The sequence below is a fragment of the Ahaetulla prasina genome, chromosome 2 (genome assembly GCF_028640845.1).
Source record: "Ahaetulla prasina isolate Xishuangbanna chromosome 2, ASM2864084v1, whole genome shotgun sequence".
NCBI lineage: Eukaryota > Metazoa > Chordata > Lepidosauria > Squamata > Colubridae > Ahaetulla > Ahaetulla prasina.
Window position 1 is genome coordinate 127365618 of NC_080540.1, and position 16384 is coordinate 127382001.

The following is a 16384-nucleotide window of genomic DNA, read 5'->3' on the forward strand; positions in this document are numbered from 1 at the left end:
TGGCGAAGCTGGATTTGCTTAAGGATGGCATGATCCACTTAACAACCATGGCAAAAAAGATTGCAAAATTGGGCACAATTCACTTAACTGCCAACTTGCTTAGCAAAGGAAGTTTGGGTCCCAATTGTGGTTGCAAGTCAAGGACTACCTGTACTGCAATGGAATACATGGAGCTGCCCTAAAGGAAGCTTCAGAAACTTCAACTGGTTTAAAATGCTGCAGGAAGAGAATTTGGTAAGAATGGGAGTCCTGTTTACAGAATGAAATTAGCCCTTTTCTTTGTGCTCCTATCTATTCCTTAAGGCCGTGATGGCGAACCTATGGCATGTGTGCCACCTGTGGCATGCGGAGCCATATATGTGGGCATGCAAGCGTTGCCTTAGGTCAGCTCCAGTGCACATGCGTGTTCTGGCCAGCTGATTTTCGGGTCTTCAAGGCTCATCAGAAGTCGGGAAATGGGCCATTTCCAGCCTCCAGGGGCCTCCGGTGTGTGTGTGGGTAAGGCCATTTTCATCCTTCCCAGGCTCCAAGAAAGCCTCTGGAGGGTGAAAAATGGGCCTACCATGCTCACCGTGTTATCACGTGCCAAAAGTGGGAGTGTGAGGGGGTTGTGTGTGGATGCGCAGGGGGTGGGGCGTAGGGTGCATTGAATTATGGGTGTCGATGCCCGCGACCCCCCACGCTCTCCCCACTTTTGGCACATGATGGCAAAAAGTTTGACCATCACCGCCCTAAGGCCACTTTTTGAGTGTCTGATCTGTGTGGCCTCCTATGCCAAGATGCAGAGAGCAGCTACTCCAAAATCAACTATTTCAGTGGTTATTCCTGACTGTGGGAAGTTTCCCCCAATTCTGGTGCTGTTCTTATTGTCTTTTTGCCACAGGTAAAGGATCTGTTTATCCTCCAAAGCTTTTTAATAGTATTTGTCCCATTGTAATTTTTATCTTTTTAATCCTGCTTTTGCTCTTGTAGCTCTTATTTTGTACTTTTGTAAATATGTTTGAATATTTAAGTCACCTGAGATAACCTCCTGTTTTAAATGTAAATGTAACTTTTAAGTGTAAATCACTCTGAGGTTTCTTTTTAACGGAAAACAGCTTAGAACATTATGTTAAATAAATAATGTTAATGAAGGATAATTTTGCACACATTATCAGTGTTTGAAGAGAGAATTGTTAAGGAAGTCTTAGGGCATTTCCGCATGGCCTGCTGATGGCAGATTAGAGATGCCTCAGCGAACAAATTTAGAAGACATGAATGGAGCTCACCTCTGACTCACCAAGGCGGCAGCCTGAAGTTGTATTTTCCTGCTCCCTTTGTAAAAGGCTACTTTCTAGCTTCTTCTGGCACAAGCTGTGCTGTCTGGTTTGTGTGAAGCACATTATATCAAAGTAAGGGTAAGGGCAGGGTTCCTCTGCTGGTCTTGGCCCATCAAGGTGCTGTGGGATGCCCATGCAGCCACTGCTCATGACTTTTAGGACCCATGTGCCTTTTGGCAAGAGGGGAGATGCCCAAACATCATCTTTCTTATTTCTCTGGTCACCCACTGATTTACTCTATATACTGTAGCTCCCCAGCATCAAAAAGGCCTGCTTCTTTACATGGAATATCAGAGAAAAAGCTGTTTTTCTACGTCCTTTTCTATCACTCATTGGCATCCTTCAGACTCAAAAGACTCTGGAAAGAGGACCTAACAGCATCTGGTGTGACTAAAAAGGCCAATTCGAGAGTGGCAATCCCTTCCACACTAAGGGCAGATACATTCTGTCCCCTGCCCAGCCCCCAGATTTCGCTGGTTCCGGGCCGGCCTCTTTGCCTCAGCCTGCTGAACAAGTGTCTCTTCGAATTGGAGAAGGCCTTGCTGCGTCTTTAGCCTCCAAGCTGAACGGTCGGAGGTCAAGGTTTCCCAGTTGTTAATGTCCATTCCCAGGCCTTTAGGTCCCTCTTGCAGATATCCTTATATCTTATAGCTGTGGTCTCCCTCTGAGGTGCTTTCCCTGCACTAATTCTCCATACAGGAGAGCTTTCGGAATCCGACCATCGGCCATGCTCAAGCCAGCGTAGATGTCGCTGTTTCAATAGTGTATACATGCTAGAAATTCAGCACGTTCCAAGACTGCACTATTTGAAACTTTGTCATGCCAAGAATAAGTCGGAGACAACGCGTATGAAAGGTGTTCAACTTTCTCTCCTGCTGTACGTAAAGGGTCCTGTTCTATATCCTCTCCTTTGCTAGCCCTATTTCATTTATCATCCATGGCAAAAGGAGTGGGGAGAAAAAAGATGGAAAATAACTCCTCTGTTGTCATCCTCTGTAGAATCAGAGAACTGTCAACAGAAAACTCTCTACTTTTTTTCCCCCAGGCAGGACTGCTTCTCTTCTCTTCCCACTTCCTTCCTTCCCTCTCTCCCTCCCTCCCCCTGTAAGTGAAGTAGGAAGAGAGAAGCTGTAGGCACAGAAGTAGCAAATAGGGGTCTTTGTGGGATCTGATTTACAATCCCACAGGGTGATGTTGCAAACATACAGGAGAACCTACAGGTCTTCTGCTGCCATCAACTGACACCAAAGGAAATATGACCCCCTGTGGACACCTTAGTCAATCCTCATGCAGACCAAACTCCTATTCTGCTTCAAAGGAGAATAAAGGTTGGGAAGGTAGCCAGCACTTCTTTAAGTCATTATGCATTTCTGCAGGCTCTTGTGCTGGGTAGTAACATTATAGACAAGCCAGGGAAGTCATCTTCTATTTATTTGAATACAGTATTTGGTTTTGTTTTAGAGTTCTACAACACTACACTAAAGGGGGAAAAAAACACAATAGGAATTTCAGTGCCAGTACTATGGAAAGATTCCAGAAGGTTTGGAAAGCCCCCTGCCCAGTATCATAAACATTTGCAGGAAATCCCTCAAAAGTCTAGAACAAGGGAGGAGAGAGCTGCATGTGTGGAGTGTGCTCGAGTCTGAACTAAAGGAGAAGAATCAGGATTAGGATATATGAAAGTAGTACAATAGTCATCAATCTTTCGGACCTCAGGGACCACTAAATCCATAATTTTAAATCCTGCGGACCACTAATATGATCTGTCTAATGACCGGCTGGGTGGGGGTGGCTAGGTTGTCATGTAACTGGGTAGGCATGTCACTCATGTGGAGGGGCGCCTCACCAGCCTCTACTCACCCCTCCCCACCCAGCCACTCTTTGCCTCCCCAGGCTCCTTAGGGCCCCAACAGGAAGCAGTTGTTGGAGCTAAGCAGCCACCACGAGAAAGAGTTGGCAAAACTGTCGGCTCAGTTCAAATTGGATCTGACCAAGAAGGAGGCTCCACAGAAGCACCTCACTGAGGACCATGAGCATAGGCTTTCTAAGCAGAGGAAAGACCTGTGGGAGTGCAAGGCCAGGTACCGGCACCTGGAGGCTCAGCGGACTGAGATAGTCAGCCAGTTCCAGGCTATGAGGCAATCCCACTGAAACAAGGCCCTCTGGCTCTTCGCCACCAGTGGCACTTTATTCTAGCCTTTGCCCAAAGCCCCGTACCAGGAGGCTGAAGCAGACCCCAAGTTGGAATTTCTGCCCCCCCCCCTTGGGGGTCACAAAAAGACCATTCATTGCATGTATCTGGCCCAGGGACCAAAGTTTGAGGAGCCCTGATTTAGTGCAATATAAAAAATGCAAATAATTTTTCTGCAGACCATCAAAAGTTTCTTGTGGACCACCAGTTGGTGACCACTGCAATAGAGGACCATTAAGCCCAAACCCAGACATGACACTGAGAGGTCCAACTGAGTTCAATCCTTTATTCTAATTACAAGTTGAAATGCTCTTTTGAGACTGCCTTCTTCTCATAGCCTGAGATTGACACCTATCCAGTAAGATCTAGAATAGAAGGCTTTCTCTGGATCCCAATTGCTAACTTGTGTTTCCATTTGTCAGTTTATGGTGACCTTCTAGATCATTTTCATCTTATCTGGAAGAGCCTTCTGCAGAGGACAAATAATCTCTAACTCAGATTTTCAAAAGCCAGTTGTGAAGAGCTGGTTTTTCCAGAGGACTTTTGAAGTGTGACTTGTGTTTATTCTGTTTATTCTGTCCTGCCATGGTATTGTCTTGTTCTTGGATGATGCATCTTGGTGCTCTGATGTAATTGTTGTTATATTGTTTTGCTGTTTTATTCATGTTATTGGATCTGGGAACTCTGTGTATATTGAAGTGGTATATAAGTCCTAATAAATGAGTAAAAAAAATAAGTATTTATCAGCTCCAGGAAATATTTGTTTTTATAATACATGTTACTATCACGTTAAGTTCCTTTCCTCTAATGTTCCACTCTGATAAGGAATGGCTCAAATATAATCTCTAGCTTAGGAATGGACAATTTTATTCACACTGTAGGCCATATCTGAGTTTGGAAAGACCCGCTGAGAGCTATGTTCTACAAAGTGGACACATTCAAAACAAAAATTTAAATTGAATTAAATGCAACTAATAGGATTATTTTCCCAGATATTTAATATCTCCCTTCTTTTGCTTTAAGAATGACAGTTTAGCAGCAACTTTTAGGATGCTACATCACTTCTAGTACCTTAAAATTGCAATATGGTCATGAGAAGTCCTAGCTTCAAGCATGTTTCACTTCCCTAGAACAAGAAGGAATAAAAACACTTTTTTTTTCTATTTTTTTTTAATTAAGCTTCTCTAAAGCTTTTCTTCTGCTCCCACGGGAATACAGGAAATATCTAATCTTGATGGGGCAATGAGAACAAAGGGCTAGAGCTTTTGTCTTCTCAATAACTCCCTCACTTCAGTCTGTCAGTTTATGGTTTCCAAAAAATTAAATAAATAGCTAAGACTAGCCATCTAATGCCTTCCAGATGTGTTAGAGCAGGGGTCTAACCTTGATCCCTTTAAGCTTTGCTGGCTGAGGGACTCTGGGAGTTGAAGTCCACAAGTCTTAAAGGAACCAAGGTTGGAGACCCCTGTGTTAGAGCACAATTCCCATCAATCCTAGCTGAGGATGATGGGAGAAGAGTTAACAGTCAAGGTGTCCTGAAGGTAGGGAAACAGGGGAGCTCTCCTCCCTCCATGCTCCATGCTCCTATCTTGGTTTTTTTTTTTTATTTGAATTTATATCCCGCCCTTCTCCGAAGACTCAGGGAGGCTTAAGTTGTCTAGAGGAGAGGGGAAGAGGAGAGGGGGGAAAACATTTCTGTGTATTTTTTGTAAAACTTGTTATGGTAAAAACAAAAGAAAGATAATGGAGAAGGAGAAATAACTGCTCTCACCTAAACCATTGCCCGATCCACATTGGCACAATACAACATAGATCCATTGTATGGGGCACATTGGCACCAAATAACAACCCTATCCATCCCTGGAATACATATCCTGACTGAAAGTCAACAGCTTTCATTCAAGATGCGCAATGTTTTTGGCCAAGGGCTGTCTTTACACTGACGGCTGCATTTCATGATGTGCATATAGCCAGGGGGGAAAAAAATCTAATTTCATTTCATTCGCATGAAATTAAAATCACATTTATTTAGTTAAATAGATCTCATGTGATAACTTCCCTTCTTTCATATTAAAAAATCCCAACTAGGTAATCGTTATTGAAGGTTGTCAGAGAATTTGCATGGAAGGATTTCAGAGGGGGCATAGGCCTATATTGTGGCCCAAACTGACCCATATATTTAAGTACACAAATAGGAATAATCATAAGGAAAAAGAGAAAGGCTCTCTTGCACAGAAAGGGAACTTTTTGAACATTTCTTGGCTTCTAACCAGGGTGGATTTGAATTAAATCAAGTTGATTTAAATCACAATTTAAATCATAATTTAAATCACTAGTAAAACAGCTTGATTTAAATCGACTTGATTTAAATCATAATTTTTAAAGAGCAACTGTCATCTCTATCCCACAGTGGCTCCTCCTCTGACCTGCTGTTGACTCATCGACAGTCCCAATATTGCAGAATATACAGCCCAAGCTGCACAACTAAGCTCCATTTTATGCTGAATAAACTAAATTATTAATGTATCTTAAATAGAAAACTATCTTTAGGTAGATTTTTACTCCAGAAGCACTTTATTAAAATAAATTTAATAAAAATAAAAACATCCAATTTAAATTTTAAAAAAATCTGATTTAAATTTTAAAAATCCATTTTTTTAATATATTTTTTTTTTTAAAAATCATCCTGCTTCTAACCCAGTCTGGAGATTTGAATACTTTCTTTTCCTGTCCAAAAGTCTTATAGAAATTTTGCCTTGGAACTCCATGTACAACCACTTAACAGCAGAAGAAAATGTGAACTTGTCTATAGGGTAGCCTAGCACTTTATGGTAGCAAGTTGTTGCTGGCTGTGTTACTCATTTACAGTATAAGATTGGCATGGCATACATGGTATGTTTGAAGGGTGGTAACTAGTGGTGAAATCTGAACCGATTTGCTACCAGTTTGCTGGCTGCGCAGGTGCAGTGTGCACCAAGAAGGGGCTCGGGAAGATAAGTAGAACAGTGAGGGGGAGGATCAGCTGTGCCGTGCAATTTAGCTTTGCTAGAAAGCAGGATTTCCTGCTTTCTAGCAAAGCTAAACTGAGCGGCACAGCTAATCATTGGAAATATCGGTTCAGAGAAACATGTAGCTTTTTTAAACAACCGGTTCGACCGAAGCAGTAGCCTTTTTAAACTACAGTTCGACTGAACTGGTAACTTTTTTTTTTATTACCAGTTCGCCAGAACCAGTAGTTTTTATCACTACTGGCTCACCTGAACCAGAGCAAACTGGTAGCATTTCACCCCTGGTGGTGACGTCATCCATTCCTTTTAGGTATAGCAGACTATAAAACCGCCATCACCTATTGTGTAATGTTGTTACTATAAGGGTAAAGTAAAAAATATTGTCCCAACTACATTTCTTTGATGCCTTTAATTTTTTCCCCTCCCCTTCCCATGTTGGTCAAAGAACACAATAAAGGTTTACTTACCTACTATCTTTATGAATGAATGGCATGTGAGTGTAATTAATGATAGAATTCCTGGTCATTTTGAAACCAAGAGGCCTCAGTCTGTAAGTTGAACACAATGACCACCATACCTGTCAGGCTTAAAAGCCAAAGATAATTAAAACTAGAAAATTCACTCATTTTCTCATCTTTCCACTATAAATTTCTTCATTCTATTCTCTTTTTTTCCCTGCAAGCCACCTGAAGTTACATACACATTTTATGTGCCTTTCTCTTCATACATTTTGTATGGGCTTTTGCATAACATGCATAGTTGCATGTTGGTGTGTACTTTTCTGTAATACCACTTTCCTGTATTGCTGTCTTATTATATTGCATTTTCGCACTCTTTAATATTAAGTGCCTAATGTTATGTGCCTAGAATGTTGCAATGCAGTTTGCAATTCATAAATGCATACTGATAGGCACACATTACTGGCACTAATAATGGGGTGTAACTCTGTTTCATTTTATTTACAGGTAAGAAGAATATAATAATATAATATAACAACAGAGTTGGAAGGGACCTTGGAGGCCTTCTAGTCCAACCCCCTGCCCAGGCAGGAAACCCTACACCATCTCAGTCAGATGGTTATCCAACATTTTCTTAAAAATTTCCAGTGTTGGAGCATTCACAACTTCTGAAGGCAAGTCGTTCCACTTATTAATTGTTCTAACTGTCAGGAAATTTCTCCTTAATTCTAAGTTGCTTCCTTCCTTGATCAGTTTCCACCCATTGCTTCTTGTTCTACCCTCAGGGGCTTTGGAGAACAGCCCGACTCCCTCTTCTTTGTGGCAACCCCTGACATATTGGAACACTCTATCATGTCTCCCCTAGTCCTTCTTTTTATTAAACTAGACATACCAAGTTCCTGCAACCGTTCTTCATATGTTTTAGCCTCCAGTCCCCTAATCATCTTTGTTGCTCTTCTCTGCACTCTTTCTAGAGTCTCAACATCTTTTTTACATCGTGGCGACCAAAACTGGATGCAATATTCCAAGTGTGGCCTTACCAAGGTATTATAAAGTGGCAGTAACACTTCATGTGATCTTGATTCTATCCCTCTGTTTATGCAGCCCAGAACTGTCTTGGCTTTTTTCACAGCTGCTGCACACTGCTGGCTCATATCTAAATGATTATCCACTAGGACTCCAAGATCCCTCTCACAGGTACTACTATTGAACAAGGTACCACATATACGGTACAGTGCATTTTGGGTTTTTTTGCCTAAATGTAGAACCTTACTTTTTTCACTGTTGAATTTCATTTTGTTAGATAGCGCCCAATGTTCAAGTCTGTCAAGATCTTTCTGTAACTTGAGCCTATCTTCTGGAGTGTTGCTATTCCTGCCAGCTTGGTGTCATCTGCAAATTTGATGAGTTCCCCATCTATCCCCTCATCCAAGTCATTGATGAAGATGTTGAAGAGTACTGGGCCTAAAACAGAGCCTTGGGGTACTCCACTGCATACTTCCCTCCATGTGGATGTAGTTCCGTTGAGGACTACACGTTGAGTGCGGTTGGTCAGCCAGTTACGAATCCATCTGGTGGTGGTGCTGTCTAACCCACATTTTTCTACTTTATCTAGTAGTAGGTTATGGTCTACTTTATCAAATGCTTTACTGAAGTCCAAGTAAATTATATCGACAGCATTCCTCTGGTCTACTAATTTTGTCATTTTGTCAAAGAATGCGATAAGATTAGTCTGGCATGATCTGTTTTTGACAAACCCATGTTGGCTTTTGGTTATTACTTTGTTTGCTTCTAGGTGTTCATTGATTCGTTGCTTGATTATCTTTTCCAGAATCTTCCCCGGTATTGAGGTCAGGCTGATAGGTCTGTAGTTTCCTGGATCTGTTTTTTTTTTCCTTTTTTGAAGATGGGAACTACATCAGCTCTTTTCCAGTCCTCTGGCAGCTCCCCTGTGCTCCAGGATCTTTGAAAGATATAGTTCAGTGGTTCTGAGATCACGTCTGCCAGTTCCTTCAGAACCTTGGAGTGTAATCCATCCGATCCTGGTGATTTGAACTCGTCTAGGGTAGACAGGTGTTCACTTACCATTTTATTCCCTATTTTAACTTGTGTTTCTAATCTGTTTTTTGTGGTGCTGTTTTTGATAGGTTGGATTGTTTTTTCCTTTTGTGTAAAGACAGATGCAAAAAATGAGTTAAGTAGATCTGCTTTCTCCCTGTTGCTTGTAACCTTCTTGCCACTTTCTCCCAGCAATGGCCCAATTGTTTCCTTGACTTTTTTTTCTTGTTTTTAACATGTTGGAAGAAGCTTTTTTTGTTATTTTTTACTTTTGTCACTAGCCTTTGTTCATTGTGAGCCTTAGCTTTCCTCACTTCATCTTTACAGGCTCGGGCTATTTGCTGATATGCTGCCTTAGTTATTTGCCCCTCTTTCCACTTTTTATATTTGTCCTTTTTGTCTTTCAATTTGTCAGATAGTTCTTTATGCATCCATGCTGATTTCTTTTGAGATCTATTATTTTTCTTCTTCATTGGTATTGTGCTAGACTGCGCTTTTATAATCTCACTTTTCAAAATTTCCCAAGCTTCTTCAGTTGCTTTCCCCTTGAGGATTCTCATCCATTGAATCCTTCTCAAGCTCTCTCTAAGTTTATTGAAATTAGCTCTCTTAAGTCCAAGACTCTAGTTTGACTTTGTTCTACTACTTGTATTTGCTTAATGTTGAATTCCAATATCGCATGGTCACTTGCCCCCAAGGTTCCTGTAGCTTCAACACCTTCTATCATTTCATCTCTGTTAGTGAGAATTAAGTCCAGTATGGCTGATCCCCTTCTTGCCTTCTCTATTTTTTGGGAAACAAAGTTGTCTGCTAGGTTTGTTAGGAACCTGTTGGTTCTTCCACTTGCTGCAGAGTTTGTTTCCCAGTTGATGTCAGGGTAGTTAAAATCCCCCATTACTACTGTGATGTGCTTCCTACATACCTTACTTAGCTGACTAGCAAAAAGTTCATCTACTTCCTCTGTTTGGTTGGGTGGCCTATAGTATAGACCTATGGCAATATCATTTTTAACCCCTTTTATATTGACCCAAATACATTCAAGATGATTTTCATCATTGTTGTGCTCTATTTCTGTAGAGATGTAGTTATTTCTTATATATAGTGCAACTCCACCTCCTCTTTTATTTGGTCTATTTCTTTTAAATAATTTATATCCCTCTAGCTGTATGTTCCATTTGTCAGTTTCATCCCACCAAGTTTCCGTAATGGCAACAATATCATATCTGCCCTCATTTACTTGAATTTCTAATTCACCCTGTTTATTCCTCATACTCTGTGCATTGGTGTATAGACATTTGAGTCCATTTGGATTGACCTTGTGTTTACTGTCTACATAACCTGTGTTGTGCCTGACTGCCCCTACTTTCTTGCCACCTGTTGGTTTAGTGCACATGGTATGGCACTCACTGTTAAATGCTTGGTTTTGCTTGATAGCAGGGCTGATAGTCTTACCCACACAGACATCTATGTTACATGCACTGATAACCCTTTTAGAACAGGTAACCTTCATACTGAAATACAAATCAAACAAATCCCACCCACACCCACAGTGAAGAAATGCAAGATCTGTCTAACTCAGAATGACAGTGAGGAAAATATTGAGGGCCCATCCCTAAGCCAACAATGCCATTATCAGTTTTTTAAACTTCCAGTGGCAAATATTAAATCTTGATAGGCATGAGTCTGCCCTGGAGGTCTACCTTGCAGCAAAAACAACCCAGAAATCAGAATAGAGTAGAGTAGAGTAGAGTAGAGTAGAGTAGAGTAGAATAGAATAGAATAGAATAGAATAGAATAGAATAGAATAGAATAGAATAGAATAGAATAGAATAGAATAGATCCAGGAAACTACAGAATCAAACAGATCCAGGAAACTACAGACCTATCAGTCTGACCTCAATACCGGGGAAGATTCTGGAAAAGATAATCAAGCAACGAATCAACAAACACCTAGAAGCAAACAAAGTAATAACCAAAAGCCAACATGGGTTTGTCAAAAACAGATCATGCCAGACTAATCTTATCGCATTCTTTGACAAAATGACAAAATTAGTAGACCAGAGGAATGCTGTCGATATAATTTACTTGGACTTCAGTAAAGCATTTGATAAAGTAGACCATAACCTACTACTAGATAAAGTAGAAAAATGTGGGTTAGACAGCACCACCACCAGATGGATTTGTAACTGGCTGACCAACCGCACTCAACGTGTAGTCCTCAACGGAACTACATCCACATGGAGGGAAGTATGCAGTGGAGTACCCCAAGGCTCTGTTTTAGGCCCAGTACTCTTCAACATCTTCATCAATGACTTGGATGAGGGGATAGATGGGAACTCATCAAATTTGCAGATGACACCAAGCTGGCAGGAATAGCCAACACTCCAGAAGATAGGCTCAAGTTACAGAAAGATCTTGACAGACTTGAACATTGGGCGCTATCTAACAAAATGAAATTCAACAGTGAAAAAGTAAGGTTCTACATTTAGGCCAAAAACAAAATGCACCAGTACCGTATATGTGGTACCTTGCTCAATAGTAGTACCTGTGAGAGGGATCTTGGAGTCCTAGTGGATAACCATTTAGATATGAGCCAGCAGTGTGCAGCAGCTGTTAAAAAGCCAACACAGTTCTGGGCTGCATAAACAGAGGATAGAATCAAGATCACGTGAAGTGTTAGTACCACTTTATAATGCCTTGGTAAGGCCACACTTGGAATATTGCATCCAGTTTTGGTCGCCACGATGTAAAAAAGATGTTGAGACTCTAGAAAGAGTGCAGAGAAGAGCAACAAAGATGATTAGGGGACTGGAGGCTAAAACATATGAAGAACGGTTGCAGGAACTGGGTATGTCTAGTTTAACAAAAAGAAGGACTAGGGGAGACATGATAGCTGTGCCCCATTAGCGCAGGGGCTGCCATAAAGAAGAGGGAGTCTGGCTGTTCTCCAAAGCACCTGAGGGTAGAACAAGAAGCAATGGGTGGAACCTGATCAAAGAAAGAAGCAACTTAGAACTAAGGAGAAATTTCCTGACAGTTAGAACAATTAATAAGTGGAACGACTTGCCTGCAGAAGTTGTGAATGCTCCAACACTGGAAATTTTTAAGAAAATGTTGGATAACCATATGACTGAGATGGTGTAGGGTTTCCTGCCTGGGCAGGGGGTTGGACTTGAAGGCCTCCAAGGTCCCTTCCAACTCTGTTGTTATGTTAAAGAATAGAATAGAATAGAATAGAATAGAATAGAATAGAATAGAATAGAATAGAATAGAATAGCAGAGTTGGAAGGGACCTTGGAGGCCTGCTAAGGAAGGAAACCCTATACCATTTCAGACAAAGCTATGACAATGAATGACATGCTGCACTACATTTCTTGGTAAGTACTTCCTTCTTCTTTTCTTTTTCATCCCATATCATCTTTTGTCACAGGATTAGGCAATAGCCAGAAGTTTGGAATTGCAACTTTCATAAACCTGAGATAACATGACCAATTATCAGAGATTGTGACAGATGTAATTCAAAGCAACAACACTGGGGAATGCCCCATTGCTTAGTCCACACTCCTACCAAGATTAAGGTAAAGGTAAAGGTTCCCCTCGCACATACATGCTAATCATTCCCGACTCTAGGGGGCGGTGCTCACCTCTGTTTCAAAGCCGAAGAGCCAGCACTGTCCAAAGTTGTCTCCGTGGTCATGTGGCCGGCATGACTCAACGCCAAAGGTGCATGGAACGCTGTTACCTTCCCACCAAAGGTGGTCCCTATTTTTTCTACTTGCATTTTTTACGTGCTTTTGAATTGCTAGGTTGGCAGAAGCTAGGACAAGTAGTGGGAGCTCACCCGTTACATGGCAGCACCAGGGATTCGAACCGCTGAACTGCCAACCTTTCAATCAAAAAGCTTAGCATCCTAGCCCCCTGAGCTACTGCGTCCCTTCCTATCAAGATTAGCTCTTTCCAAAGAGAAAACCAAGCATTTTGAAGACATGGCATTTAAAAATAATAATAATAATAAAAACACATGCGCACACACACAATTTCATGACTTTCCTGCTTTAATTTGAACTTATTTGCCTCATAAAAAATAATGTTTCAGGAAGATGAGATACTAAAGAGGTGCTTTGCTTTCTGAAAAAAATCAGCTTGTTCTTCTAGGTTCCTTCTGGGGTGCCAAATGATTTTGGGTGTGGTAGAAGAGTTGTTGTAAAGGAACATTAAAAGAGTTATTCATCCTTGAATGGCAGACAAACCAACATCATTGGCATCCAAGTGTTTTTGCAAGTCTCCAAAAATATGTTCCTTCTTGGAATTGTCTTGAATTCCAGATCCTTCTTGACTATTGCAGAAGAGTTTATGTGGGGGGGAAAGTCACTCAGTGCATGTGATATGTCACCACAACACTTGCCTCAGTGGAGTCACAAACAGTCTCTGCAGAGTGCCACCTGTCCCTTCTGGTAATCACGGCATGGGCAGAGGCGCTGGTACTTGGTATTGCATCCAGCACAGCTGAATAACAGATGATCCTTTTGAAGGTAGCATTCCCGGACATTTTCAGCCACAGCTGGATAAAGGTGATTCATCTCAGACTCTGTGCTATCACAAACAACGTTGAGCCTAGAAATTGAAGGAAAGCCTCAGTAAGAACTTTGTCATGGTAGAGTTTAACATGGCTCTTGAGATGTCATCTCTGTGGAAGCAGTATTAAAGACCATTTAACACTTTACCCAGCAATAAACACAGGGCTATTAATGCAATTCAAAGCAAAGAGAACGAGAACATACAGATATGCTCTCTTTGGTGAGCATATCTATGTGATACATATTGTTTTAAGGGGTTATAATCTTATGCCTGTAGATATCTCCTGAGGGCCAAATTGAATGTTATTGATGAATCCACAACTGGATGGATTAAAAAAAAACCACAACTCTACAGAGATTTCATTTGAACAGTGAGTTTTTATAATCAGTGTCACTGATATTTACACATATGCAAAACCAAACTGCTCTTAACCCAGCAGAGAAAACAGTTACATAAAAGATCTACTTTTAATTTCAGTGAGGAAAATTAGGAACAAAAGAATTTCATGGAGTCAAAGGGTTAAACACTCTTCTAACCTGGTGAAACGTCTCCCAGTAAGTACATGGTATCATTGTGTTTGTTATTTTTTTCTTGAATGTTTCTTGTTGAAAAAAGTTGTTTTAATTGTATGACCATATGTCCAGTTATCTGTTTATAGAACATCTCATGGCTAACCAGTAATGAAATGATACATAAATTTAAACTGGCAGCAAAAATGTTCTTGATCTCATTTATAGATGCTTAATTCACACTCCTCCAATGGTGAGTCCCTCTAGATGTGCTGGACTTCAACTTCCATCAATCTACCTAGCAGTCTGGTTGGAAATAATTGGCACTGTTGCCTGACATATCAGAAAAACCTTTGTTGGGAAAATCTAGATTAAAGTAATATGTCAGCAACCATAAAGAGGCCAATGCAATGAATGTTCCCCAGAATCTGTACTTTACCTCATAGTAGGTGCTTTTCAAAGTAGTAATTGATTTTAAAAACAAACATTTCCATTCGCTCTCTCTGAGTCTGAACAGCTTTTAGACACAGATTCTTGATCCATGTTCTTCCCAATCATAATCATAATGATCCTTTCAGAATTAATTTAAAAAAACAAGGATCCATTTTTTTCCTTCTTCCTGATTCCTGGGGACACTCTGGGAATCCATAACATAGAAGATGATCGTAACTGACTATACTATTAGCACAGTGGTGGGTTTCAAATTTTTTTACTACTAGTTCTGTGGATGTGGCTTGGTGGGCGTGGCATGACATGGCTTGGTGGGCGTGGCATGGCTTGGTGGGTGTGGCTTGGTGGGAAGGATATTGTAAAATCTCCATTCCCATCCCATTCTAGGGGAAGGTTACTGCAAAATCCCCATTTCCTCCCGATCAGCTGGGAATTTGGAGACAGAGAATAGATGGGGGCAGGGCCAGTCAGAATTTTTACTACCAGTTCTCCGAACTACTCAAAATTTCCGCTATCGGTTTTTCAGAACTGGTCAGAACTTGCTGAAACCCACTTCTGTATTAGCATCAAATTCATAATAAGCAGAAAGGGATGAATGAATGTACAAGGGGAGCAATGTTTTGAAAAAGCCATCAATATTCTATGTATTTATTACATTTATAACTCATCTTCCATTCAGGAGTTTCAGGCAGCATACAACCTTTCCCTCCTCTTATTTTTCCTTACAGCTTCAGGTGAGAGACAAAGTGGTCTAAAGTCCTCCAATGAGCTTCTATGGCTGAGGGTGGTACAGAAGCTGAAGCTGAGTCTCTCTATTCTAGTCCAATATCTTAACCTCTCACCACACTGAGTCTCTATTAGTAACACTTGGTGTTTTCTCTCTGGACTTTGGTGAAAGTTACCAAGTAATATATCCTTAGCTGACAATTTGGAGCCATCCAGTTCTTTTGAACTACAACTTCCACAACTGTTTGTCATTGACCTGGCTGACAAGGGTTGATGGGAACTGAAGTTCAGACTAGCTGAAAGGTCCCATGTTGCAGCCTCTGGTCTAGCTTTGCCTTGCTACTCAGTAAATGGCCAGTCATCTGTTTAATAAACTATGATTTGAACTAGTGATTCTGAACTAGCAATTTCTCTAAAATGGTTGAATTTTAAGAAGCTAAAGGAGCTTAGCAAGTCGAACCTGAGCTCTGGCTCTTATTTATCATATAAAAATGTCACTCGGACTCAAATTGCCGGCTTGGCCGCCGTGACAAAAATAATAATGCACCCATTTTAATTGTCCAGAGCTATGTATGGAGCTGGGTGGCAGATTTATGTTCCATTAAAATGTCAGTGTTCCAAATGCATGCTCACAGACAGAGGGATAAAAAGGGAAGGAGATGAGACGAGAATAATGGTGCCTCAAAAACCCAACATCTTTTCAGCTGCATTAAGCTATTCATGCTCAATATGCCTGGAAGGCCTGTCCAAATATAAATATTTTTTGTCTACTGCACTGTGTGCAAAGGACACTAAACAAATGTCAGGGAGACATTTGTGTTGGGGGGAGAACCCCTTTTAAAGCAGGAAATAAACAGATAAAGTCTCTGGACTATGGAGAGGCTTTTGAGATCTACTCTCTGTTCTACTGGCTGCAAACTGTGAGTCAGATGCAGCTAGAAGTAGATATGCACTTGGCTCTAAGACAGAACGAAGGAATATGATTTCTTTAAGCTGTTGCTGGAGCCAGAGAGCTATATTTGGAGTACTAGAACTGAAAAGAACTTATGGTTTTTCCATAGAGAACTTATCCCTGGTTACCACAATA

At 40.9% G+C, this 16384-nt stretch overlaps 1 protein-coding gene across 2 annotated transcripts in view; it reads right to left on the reverse strand.

Moving 5' to 3' along the window:
• Positions 1-13125: 13125 nt before the first annotated feature.
• The window catches only part of MGAT5B (alpha-1,6-mannosylglycoprotein 6-beta-N-acetylglucosaminyltransferase B), a 301884-nt gene continuing 298625 nt past the window's right edge, over positions 13126-16384 (reverse strand). For both annotated transcript variants that reach the window (XM_058172876.1, XM_058172875.1), the window contains one exon: positions 13126-13648. In XM_058172876.1, the coding sequence (XP_058028859.1) occupies positions 13450-13648 (199 nt within the window). In that variant the 3' untranslated portion in view covers positions 13126-13449. The remainder of the gene's footprint in view (positions 13649-16384) is intronic.